This window comes from Narcine bancroftii, chromosome 1, assembly GCF_036971445.1.
Source record: "Narcine bancroftii isolate sNarBan1 chromosome 1, sNarBan1.hap1, whole genome shotgun sequence".
Classification (NCBI taxonomy): Eukaryota; Metazoa; Chordata; class Chondrichthyes; order Torpediniformes; family Narcinidae; genus Narcine; species Narcine bancroftii.
The window spans coordinates 489,098,652-489,110,422 of NC_091469.1; the positions used below are offsets into that span (position 1 = coordinate 489,098,652).

The 11,771-nt window shown below is 43.1% G+C and overlaps 1 protein-coding gene and 1 long non-coding RNA gene across 3 annotated transcripts in view; one reads left to right on the forward strand and one right to left on the reverse strand.

The window, feature by feature from the left end:
* The window catches only part of slc39a4 (solute carrier family 39 member 4), an 86,574-nt gene extending 77,327 nt beyond the window's left edge, over window positions 1-9,247 (reverse strand). Inside the window, exon 1 of one of the 2 annotated variants that reach the window (XM_069915102.1) lies at window positions 8,929-9,247. In XM_069915102.1, coding sequence (XP_069771203.1) covers window positions 8,929-9,147 — 219 coding nt within the window. In that variant the 5' untranslated portion in view covers window positions 9,148-9,247. The remainder of the gene's footprint in view (window positions 1-8,928) is intronic. The other variant, XM_069915103.1, reaches the window with a different exon arrangement.
* LOC138751984 (uncharacterized) overlaps window positions 1-9,700 on the forward strand; it is a 98,129-nt gene extending 88,429 nt beyond the window's left edge. The window contains exon 3 of the long non-coding RNA XR_011350302.1: window positions 7,892-9,700. This is a non-coding gene — a long non-coding RNA (uncharacterized lncRNA). The remainder of the gene's footprint in view (window positions 1-7,891) is intronic.
* Window positions 9,701-11,771: the final 2,071 nt, after the last annotated feature.

The following is an 11,771-nucleotide window of genomic DNA, read 5'->3' on the forward strand; positions in this document are numbered from 1 at the left end:
CATTAAATTCTTGCACTTGCCATTCTTTAAATGACTCCATGTATTCTTTAATAAAAGAAAGTAAATCCTTTATCTTGCCTTTCCCTTCTTCTTCTATTTCACTGTACTCTTCCTCTTCTTCTTCCTCTGGGTTGGCCAACTGTTGTTTCTTTGTTGCCCTTTTCTTCTCTTCTTTCTTGTTTTCGTTGTCTTCTGTGTTCTCCTCTTGCTGCAGGTGTTCTGCAGCTGTCGTTGCTGGCTGTGGAGATCGACTCCCCAGCTGGTCCCCCCTCCTGTCGGTGTGTTTTTTTTCCTGCGCATCGCACATGCGCGAGGAGTCGCGCATGCGCGGTTGCGCACTTTTACTCGGCTCAGCGAGCCATTTTTGTAGTCCATATTCTACCGACCCGAGGGAGCGGGTTTCTCTCTCCACCGCGGGCTTCTTCGAACAGGTAAGGCCTTTTCCTTCATCTTCCGTTGTCTTCTCTTCCTCTCTTCTTACCGTTGGTTTCGACTTTTCTTTTTTCGTCGCCATCTTCTTTCCACCTTTATATTCACTTTACTTTGATTTTTATTTCTGTGCCTTTGTGTTTTGCTTTGTTTTTTCTGACTTTTCTGGAGAGGGCTGGAGTTCACCGTCCGGCCACTACTCCATCACGTGACTCCATTCAACAGAGCATGATCCTTGATGACTTCTGTTGATGTCTGATGGCAACGTTCCACGTAGATTTTCTCGATGGTGGGGAGAGTTTTACCTGTGATATCCTGGGCTGTGTCCACTACCTTTAGCAGGATGTTTGTGTCCCCCATACCAAACCGTGATGTAGACGTTCAACACACTTTCAGCATTGGGACATTTTCTCGATGGATGCAACTATGGGCCATGTCCTTTGTGATTCTGTTGACACCGTGGTTAATTGAAAAAACACACCAATGCTGGAGAATCTCAGTGGGTCAAGCAGTGCCTTTATGTAGCAAAGGTATGCATCACCAACGTTTTGGGCTTGAGTCTTTCATCAAGGTGTGGGGGAACATGAGAGATGTCTGAACAAAAGGGGGAGGAGGGGGGTGGTGAGGGTGGGAGGTAATAGGTGGAGGGGGGGACCACAGGAAGGTGGGGGGGAGTGTAGGCTAGGTGGAGAGAGAAAGGAAGTAGGAACTGGAGAGCTTTACCGAGGGAATTCAGGATCCAGGTGACTCCTGACTGGTTGGCTCCCGCCAACCCAAAATAAATCATTAATTAAAGGGAGAAATAGTTGTTGTCAATTTCAGATCAAAGGGATGTTAGCACAGTCTTAAAAAAAATAAGACCAGCAAGCAGCAGAACTTAAACAGGAAACAAATGAGAATGAGTTTATTGTCATACACATTGGACAAAGTACGTATGACCCAAAACTCTTACTGCAGGTACTTTGTATTAAAAAAAAACTACAAAACAATCAAAAAACAACTACAAAAATATATTTAATTGAATTTAAAAAAGACAAGAAATATTAAAAAACAATAGATACAGAAATCCAAACAATCCAGACCACCCGAGAATCCGGACTTTTTGAAAACTCTCAAACTGTTATCATTTCGCGGGCTTTTCTGTGTGTGCATGCGCAAGCGCCACAGATGCACAGCGGCGTCTTTCTTTTTCTTTAAAAGTGCTTGTTTTGATAAGGGCATCATGCTGTACTTATGAATGAATAAACTATCAAAATTTACCTGTTCATCTCTTCCTAAAATTTGAATTGTAAAAGCACTGCCTGAGAATACGGAAAATCCGGCCCAACGCCATCCCTGAGCAGTCCAGATTGAAGGACTTCTACTGAAGATAATATATTCATAGTTATCCTAGAGCTCTGTAGATGTTCAAGTCAAGTCCAGTGTACTGCCATCCCCTCCACAGACTCCATCCACATCTCTCACTGCCTGGGAAAGGCAGCCAACATACTGAATGATCCATCCCACCCTGGACACTCTCTCTTCTATCTCCTTCAGCCAGGGAGAAGGCCCAAGAGTGTGAAATCACAAGGCACCACTGAGCTCTCATGCTGCTCTTGCTTTTATCTTCCTTTTCAGTGTAACTCCACACTTTGTAAACTGTGCTCTTTACAACTTACAATTCTGAATAGGCCCTTTATGCCCTTGATGTTGCGCTGACCGATATATGCCTACCAAAACTAAAAGTACTAAACCCTTCCTACTTCGTAACCCTCTATTCATCTTCCATCCATGAGCCTGTCTAAGATTCTTTGAAATAGCCCTAATGTTTCAGCCTCCACCTCCATCCCCGGCGAGGCATTCCAGGCCCCCACAACTGTCTGTATAAAAAAACTTACCCCTGACATCTCCCCTAAACTTCCCTTCCTTTCACTTTATTCTAGCCCTGGGAAAAAGGCACCGGCTGTCTATTTTATCTACGCCTCTGTTTGAATTTTGAAACTTTCTGATTTTTCCTTGAAGAAGGGCTTAGGCCTGAATCATCGGCAATATGTCTGTCTCCCACAGATGCTGAAAAGCCAGCTAAATTCCTCCAATATTTTGGTGTGTTTAAAAATAACACATCACTGTGCAAGAATGGTCACAATGAATCCAACAGGGCTGTTTAAACAAGAGCTAACTGACTTTCCTTGCAAGACAATGAAAGGTATTCAAAGAATGATTGGCATTGAATTCAAAAGCAAAATGCTAATGTTTACCTAACCTTTTGACAACAGGTTTTGAAATTTTAAGAAACTTGAGACATTTTCTCTTCCTGAATTTTAGCATGAAGGCAAATCAAAACTCTCCAGTATCAACAAATACAACAGGATTACATGATGCCTCATGGCACTTTTTTGCAGAGGATCTCATTCCTGTTTTATCAACATTGAATAAACAGAGAGAAGATGGAGGAATTCTGCATGCATGGGGAGAAATGGTCAGTCAATGTTTCAGGTTGAGAAAATTCACTGATTCCCCCAATCTCCCAGTAAAACAAACAGTGGTCCAGCCTCCCGAATGAACGAACTGGCAAATTTAATCAGTTAAGTTACAGTCTTTTTTTGGCTTGGCTTCGCGGATGAAGATTTATGGAGGGGGTAAAAGTCCACGTCAGCTGCAGGCTCGATTGTGGCTGACAAGTCCAATGCGGGACAGGCAGACACGGTTTCAGGGGAAAATTGGTTGGTTGGGGTTGGGTGTTGGGTTTTTCCTCCTTTGTCTTTTGTCAGTGAGGTGGGCTCTGCGGTCTTCTTCAAAGGAGGTTGCTGCCCGCCGAACTGTGAGGCGCCAAGATGCACGGTTTGAGGCAATATCAGCCCACTGGCGGGGGTCAATGTAGCAGGCACCAAGAGATTTCTTTAGGCAGTCCTTGTACCTCTTCTTTGGTGCACCTCTGTCACGGTGGCCAGTGGAGAGCTCGCCATATAACACGATCTTGGGAAGGCGATGGTCCTCCATCACCAGCGTTGTCTCCGCTCCATCCTCAAAATTCATTGGAGCGACTTCATCCCTAACATCGAAGTACTCGAGATGGCAGAGGCCGACAGCATCGAGTCCACGCTGCTGAAGATCCAGCTGCGCTGGGTGGGTCACGTCTCCAGAATGGAGGACCATCGCCTTCCCAAGTTACAGTAGTGCTCAGTGAAAGAAACTTTCCTTCCACAGATCAACTTTTTAACTGCCTTTGTCTCAGGGCTGAGACTTCGAAACAGACTCAATAGGTAAAAACACAATGTTGGAGAAACTCAGCAGGTTTTTTCTTTTAGTTTAGGCGCCTGTCCACATTTTGCTCATACCTTCATAAAGGGCTCAAGCCCACAACGTTGGTTATATAAATTAAAAATTTTAGACATACAGCACAGTAACAGACCATTTCGGCCCACAAGCACATGCCACCCACTTTACACCCAAATGACCTACAGCCCCCAGTACTTTTTTGAATGGTGGGAGGAAACAGGAGCCCCTGGAGAAAACCCATGCAGACATGGGGAGGACGTACAAATTCCTTACAGACAGTGCGGGATTCGAACCCTGGTCCCAATCACTGGCCCTGTAAAGGCGTTGTGCTAACCACTACGCTGACTGTTATGTATCATTACCTTTGCTACATAAACTACACTGTTTGACCTGCTGAGTCTCTCCAATATTGTGCTTTTATTTTAGAGTCAATCAGTCATCTAAGGGCTTTTACTTTGAATATTATTTATGATTGAATTTTTCTTCTGTATTAGCAGCCTTTTTTTACATTTCTTTCTTTCTTCACATTTCTCTCTTTTCAATGCATATCTTTTTTTTTCTTGAGTTCATTTTATAGTTAATGGCAAGTAAAAATCTGCTTGGCCCACAGGAAAAAGAATCTCAGGGTTATATGTGATGTCATATGGTACTCTGGGAATAAATCTGAACTTTGAACTCCATTCAGCGTTACGTAGACTATTCTTTTTCTACCACATGTTGCAGTTGAAGGGGACCCATTTGGAGTATTGCATTCAGCTTTGGTCATTGTGCTGCAGGAAAGATGTTGTCGAGCTGGAGAGGGTGCAGAGATTTACATGGATGTTTCCAGGATTCGTGGGCCTGAGGTACAGGGACTTAATTCCTTGAAGCACGGGAGGAGGGGAACATAGAACATTACAGCACAGTACAAGCCCTTTGGCCTACTCAGCAAACAAAACCTTCCCTACCTCACACCCATAACCCTCTCTTTTTCTTGCATCCATGTGGCTCAGAGTTGTTATTGTACCAACCTCTACCACCACCCCCGGGAATGCATTCAGGCACCCACTACGCTCTGTGTTTTGAAAAAATTGCCCCCAATGTCTCCCCTAAGCATTCCTCCTCTCATTTTGTACAGATTGCCTCTGGTGTTTGCTACTCTCGCCCTGGGGAAAAAGTGCTGGCCGTCCACCCTATCTTTGCCTCTCATAATCTTGTAGACTTCTATTAAGTCTCCTCTCATCCTTCTCTCTAAAAAGAAAATCTGTTAACCTATCTTCGAAAGACATTCTCTAATCCAGGCATCATCTTGGTAAATCTCCTATGCACCCTCTCCAAAGCTTATGCATCCTTCCTGTAATGAGGTGACTAGAACTGAACTCAATATTCCAAGTGTGGTCCAATCAATTTTATAGAGCTGAAACTTTATCTCACAACTTTTGAACTCAATTCTCGACTAGCCTAAAAGCAAGCATATCATAAGGTTTCATAACTACCCTATCAACCTGTGCAGCAGGTTTGAGAAATCTATGGCTTTGGTCCCCAAGGTACCCCTGCTCTTCCACACTGTTAAGTATCCTACCATTGACTATGTACTCTGCCTTCGTTTGATCTTCCCAAATGCATCATTTCACACTTATCTAGATTGAACTCTACCTACCACTTTTCAGCCCAACTCTGCATCCTATCTACATCCTGTTGTAACCTACAATAACTTTCTACACTATCCATAGCACCTCGAATCTTCATGTCATCTGCAAGCTTACAGACCCATCTTTCTACTACTTCGTCAGGTCAGTTGGAGAAATCACATGATCTCACAAAGGTGTACAAAATCAAGCGAGGAATGGACCGAGGAAAACGCCAGGAGTCTTTTGCCCAGGAACCAGAGGACATGGGTTTAAAGTGAAGGGGAGAGACTTAACAGGAAACTGAGGTGTAACTTTCCTCACTGAGATTGGCGGGTGTTTGGAGCGGGCTGCTGGAGTAGGTGGTTGAGACCTATACTATTGTAACATATTCAAAAGAATATTGTATGGATACATGTAGGTTAGGTTTGAGGGTTATGGGCCAAATGCAGACAGGTGGGACCAGTGTGGGTGGGAGACATTTTGGTTGATGTGGGTAAGTAGGGCCAAGTTCCACTGATGATGCTCAACCCACTAAGTTCCTCCCGCAGATTGGTCGCTTTGCTCCAGATTCCACCATTTGCAGTCTCTCGTGACTCCTGCAAGCTCCTGTCTTTCCCTCTCTCCACATCACAGCAGTCTAATCGTCTGTCTAATAGTGTCCAAACTGTGAACATGAACAAGAAGGAAATAGAGCTATAAATATTCCATGTACAGTTTAAATTGTTCTATGTCCTAATCATACGCTATTGATGCACAATTACAACATGCTAAATCCCTTTTTAATATTGTGCATCAAGCACATTCATTTTCTTTGCGTTCTCCAAATACCTAACAGTAATAAGCAATTCATCTCATTTCACCTGCCACTCCCTGTTTTGATTAAATTTGTTCCTTGTGAAACTGAGGTGCAATTTCATTATTAGTCAGTACACTAATTTTAAATTTAGACATACAGCACCTTAACAGGCCATTTCAGCCTATGAGTCCATACTGCCAAATTTACTCCCCATTAACCTACACGCCCAAGTACATTTTGAACGATGGGAGGAAACCAGAAACCCACGCAGACACGGGGAGAACATACAAACTCCTTACAGACAATGTGGGATTTGAACCCTGGCCCTGATCACTACTGCTGCAAAGTTGTTGCGCTGACCACTAAACCAACCGTGCCACCTAATATGCAGAAGTAACTTCTAGTTTTAACATAACATAACAATTACAGCACGGAAACAGGCCATTAGGCCCTTCTAGTCCGCACCGAACCAAACACCCCTTTCTAGTCCCACCTCCCTGCACAATGCCCATAACCCTCCATCTTCTTCTCATCCATATACCTGTCCAACCTTTTCTTAAATAATACAATTGAGCATCATCAGTGGAACTTGGCCCTACTTACCCACATCAACCAAAATGCTTGTGTGCCATTAATATTTCTAGAAAGTTAAATGATGAATCCTTACCAACCCACAAAAGAAGTCACAGAAAACTCTGAAAGAACTTGTGTATCATATACTCAGGAATCAGAGAAAAATGGGCGGCATGGTTCACGTAGCAGTTAGCATGACACTATTACAGCGCCAGAAACCTGGGTTCAAATCTGGTGCTGTTGGTAAAAAGTTTGTACAATCTCCACATGTATGCATGAGTTTCCCCTGGATGCTCAAATTTCTCCCATTCTTCAAAACTTATGGGGATTGTCGGTTAATTGAGTAAAAACACAGAAATGCTGGAGGAACTCAGCAGGTCTCACAGCATCCATAGGAGGTAAAGATATGTAACCAACGTTTTGAGCCTGAGCCCTTCTTCAAGGCATGTGTTCATTGGAATTGAGGAGAATGAGGGGGAATCTCAGTGAAACATTTTGAAGGTTGAAAGGCGTGGACAGAGTAGATGTAGAAAGGATGTTCCCATGGTGGGAGAGTCCAGGACAAGAAGGCATAATTTCAGGATTGAAGCCCAGCCACTCAGAACAAAGATGTGGAGGAATTTCTTCAGCCAGGGGGTGGTGAATCTGTGGAATTTGTTACCACAGGTGGTTATGGAGGCTGAGTCATTGGGTACATTTAAAGCAGATAGGTTCTTGATTAGCCAGGGCATCAAAGGTCATGGGGAGAAGGCGGTGCAATGGAGCAGAGTGGGTTAATGGATTAGCTCATGATTAAATGGCAGGGAAGAATCGATAGGCTGAATAGCCTGTTTCTTAGTAGAAAGAAGGCATATGCCTGATTTTAAAAGATGAGGAGGGAAGAATTTGGTGCAGTTGAGTGGCAGGGGTTTAAATGGCTGGAATTAGCTGCTACCGTGTTGTAAATAAATTTTTTTTTAATTTAAAAGGCATCTTTGAGGTAGTGTTGCTGCCACACTGTGTGAGTGCCCTGGGTTTGGTAGGGACCAGTGCGGTTGCCTGTGTAGATTGCATATAATCCCTGTAACTTCTCCATGACCCAGTGTCCTAACACATCCCAAAACCTGCTGGATCCATTGGCATCTCCCTGGGGGTCGATATTGACTACTTTGGAGACCCTTAATCTAAGTAATTTGTAAAAATTACAAAGAACAAAGATACTATTCTACTATGTTTCCCCCCACAGCCCCTTTACCATCGAGAACAGACTTGCTGGATGAATCACAGGAGCTGCTCTGCTCAAGATCAGAAGAAGATGGTGAATACAGCTCAAAGCACCACACAAACCTCTCTGCCTCTCCATGGGACTGCATCTACACCTCCTGCTGCCATCATACCAAAAGAACCATTACACCCCGGGCACACACACCCTGCTCCCTCCTCACATTGAGTTAAAGGCACACCAATAAACTGAAGGCAGATTTTTACCACAGGCATCAGACTCCTGAGGGATCCTCACACCAGTGGAGATACTGCTCACTATACCAGATAGAAAGTTTAAACTTAAACATTATTATCTTATTATTTTAAACAACAAATGACCTGACTCATCGGCAGCTTCTGTACACTTCCACTGCTCACCAACTCTCCATCCACACCACCAGGCATTTAATTCACTTTGTCCAGCAAAGAAATTCACCCAACAGATGCTTTCAGGAACAGGATTCACTAAGTCAATCAGGACCTTCAGCCCATCCCATCCAAATTCTGGGCCAGTCCCATTTGCCTGAGTTTGGTCCATATCTGTCCAAAACCCTTCCTATCCATTAATATGTCCAAATGACTTCTGAATGTTGTAATTGTACCTGCTATGACAGCTCGTTCCAGATACGCACCACCCTCTGAGTGAAATAGTTGCCCCTCCGCTCCCTCTTAAAACTCTCCCGTCACCTTAAACCTATGCCCTCTCGTTTGAGAAAAAAGACTGGTGAGCACTCATTTTTTTTTAAAAAATACTTGTGTTAGAACATTCAATGGAACTGAGCAGTTTCCACTTTCAGATTGGGCTAACATTCATTCATAAAACAACAAACACAGGAGGAATTAAGCTTCAGAATCTTTATCTACACATTATAGCACACATGGAATGTGACTGCCCTGGCTTGTTGCTTTTTAAATTATGAAAACAACCAGAAAAGTGCTCAGATCTGCCTTCAGGTGGCACCAGCTGCCTGTGGTGGAGTTTGTCCCCAAAACTCAGCGAACAGAAAGCTTTGCATTTACCTTTCCACACGGCACCTCAGAACACTGCACACGGTTCTCTAAGACACTTATTAAAGAGGTGACTGCTTCCTCACTCAGGATGTCTTCTCCTGGCACTAGGAGTTCCACCACTCTTCTGAAGAGCTCTTGCTCAGTGAGAAAGAGAGACTCGTTCCCCTGTGAAGCTGCTAGCTTTAGCACAGCCAAAAACACAGGGAGCAGTGCAGACAGCAAATACATGGTGCAGCAAACACACAAGAGAAAAATAAGAAAAAGGATCTCTCCAACTCGTCCACACACCAGAAAACAACCTTGAGTACTTGTGTGCAAAAGAGGTTGAAATGGCTGCTGCTTAAGGTTGATGAGTTTTATATCCAACCTAGAGGCAAATGCCCCCCTTCCCTCCCCCTTGCTCTTGATTGGCCAGAAAAAGATTAATGATGTCAAACCACATCTAAAAGGAAACTCCCAGGTTTGCAACTTTTGATTTGATTGACAATGAACAAGCACTCTCGGGTTTCAAAGCACTCACATTTCAATTTAATTTGCAAATAGTTCAAGAAGTATACATTGCTTCCAAAAAAAAATAATAAATCTCTTCCTAGAGACCAGGTCTACTGCCTTGTATACTCCAATCCTCATTTCCCCTTAACAAATTACCAGAGACACACAAAAAATGGTCAGGCTGAATTTTAGAACATACAAATCAATATCATGTCAAACACTCTTCCCCTGGATTCGGTCAACAAGGAAAAAACTATTGTTTTTTCCTTGGTTGTATTTTTAAATGTAACTGTCCTCATTAAAATATGTAACTTTATTTCCTCCCCTTCTTTGTTCTCTGATTGTTGGGAGTGTGTTTTTGGCTTTTTGAAGTGCAATTTATTGAGCTCAGGACATGGGAACGTAGCCCATCGTTGCCACGGACGGCTGTGGAGGCCAAGTTGTTGGATGCATATAGGACGGAGGTGGATAGGTTCTTGGTCAAGAAGGGGATCAAAAGTTTTTGGGGAAAAGGCAGGAGAATGGGGTTGAAAAGGATAGTGAATCAGCCATGATGGAATGTAGGGACAGATGAGGGGCAGAATAGCCTGCTTCTGCTCTAATGTCTGTGCCAACCATGATTCTGACACCTTCCTGTTCTTGACTTATTCCTTGAGGAAGGGCTCAGGCTCAAAACATCGGAATAATACCTCTATGGACACTGCGAGACTGGCTGAGATCCTCCAGCATTTACTGTGTGTTTTTACTACAATCACAGCGTCTGCAGACTTCCTTGTTTCACACTGACCATGAAGCCTAAATTAAATTAAATTTCTTCTACCTGCACATGATCCATATCCCTCCATTTCCTGTCTATTCATGTGTAAATCTAATAGCCTCTTAAGTGCCAAGTTTATTATCACCTAATTGTACATATACAACCAGACAAAAGTGTTTCTCTGGACCCCAGAGCAGACACAGACATCATACCTTCCTCACACAACACGTTATTGTATTATATTTTACTGTACTGTATATGATTATTTATTATAATTTTATTATATAATTATAATATACTGTACTTTATATATATAATGGTGCAGCAAACACATTTATATATAGACACACAGTAAAAACCCCTAGTATCTGGCACCCATGGGGATTGGTAGACACCAGGTAAGTGTATTTTCCAGTTGCTTGAGATTGTGTGTGATTGGTAAACTAATGGTGAGGTGCAGCAATTTTAAACTTCCATATTTTTTACTTAGCTTTTTTTTCCCACAATGTTTTTGCCAGTTATTTGAGGCTGCCGGTTGCTTGAATTCTGGATAACGGGGATTTTACTGTATTCATTCATTCATTCAGGTGACTTGCCGTTCAACGGGGGCGATCATGTCTCTCCATCCATCACAATCTCTGACCCTCCGAATTGTAGTCGCCGCATCCCCTGTTCTCCTTCAGTGAAGGCTCCGTCTTTGAGCTGAGACCGTAGTCGATGTTGAGTTTGTGATTATACAAGGGAAAAAATACTGAAGTGGTTTTCCGTTGCCTTCTTCAGTTGCAGTGTCTGTACTGGACGGGTCACCCTGGCCACTGATCAACACATTCATCTGCCCAGTGTTTTTAGTTTTACAACCATCAATTCTAATTTGTAGAATCTGCTTGTAAAAACCATCCAGTGTCTGCAATCCGTGGCTTCATGTGACCCTGACTGGGAGGCTAAGCAGACTCTACACCTTGCCCAGGGTAACCTGTAGACTATCAGATGGAAGGAGCACCTTACACCTCCTTTTGCTGAGTAATTGCTCAGCACCGACACTGACTTTACTGTATATTATAATAATAATGACCACATACATAGATAGAAATACAATATAAAATAAATACGTATAAATATTCTGAGATAATTTACTCAATGTCATTAATAAGAGACTAAGGTTACTTGGGTTGAAGGAAGGGTGAAGGATGGGGGGGAGAAAGGTGGGGGGAGAAGGAAAAAGAGAGAACTCAGCAAACAATGACCTGTAAAAAGGGAGGATTGTTCCCCTATAACCTGGCAAATACGAGTCTGTAAAACTATAAAAATTTTCAAAAAAAACAACAGAACGTTCTGGCACAGAACAAGCTCTTTTGCCCACGATGTGGTGCTGGTCTCTGTAAACCCGGGTGTTCCAGTTTACTCCAACCCTTCAGGTTGTAGGTTAATTGGAAGGCCCAGAATGGCTCGTGGGTAGGGAGGGCCTGTTACATCTAAATTAAAAATGAAAATAAATATCCTTCCCTTTCTCATCCAAAACGCATCATTTTTCATGCATCTATGTACCTACCTCTGACATTGTGTCAGAGGTGCACCAGAGAAGAGATACAAGGACTTGCCTAAA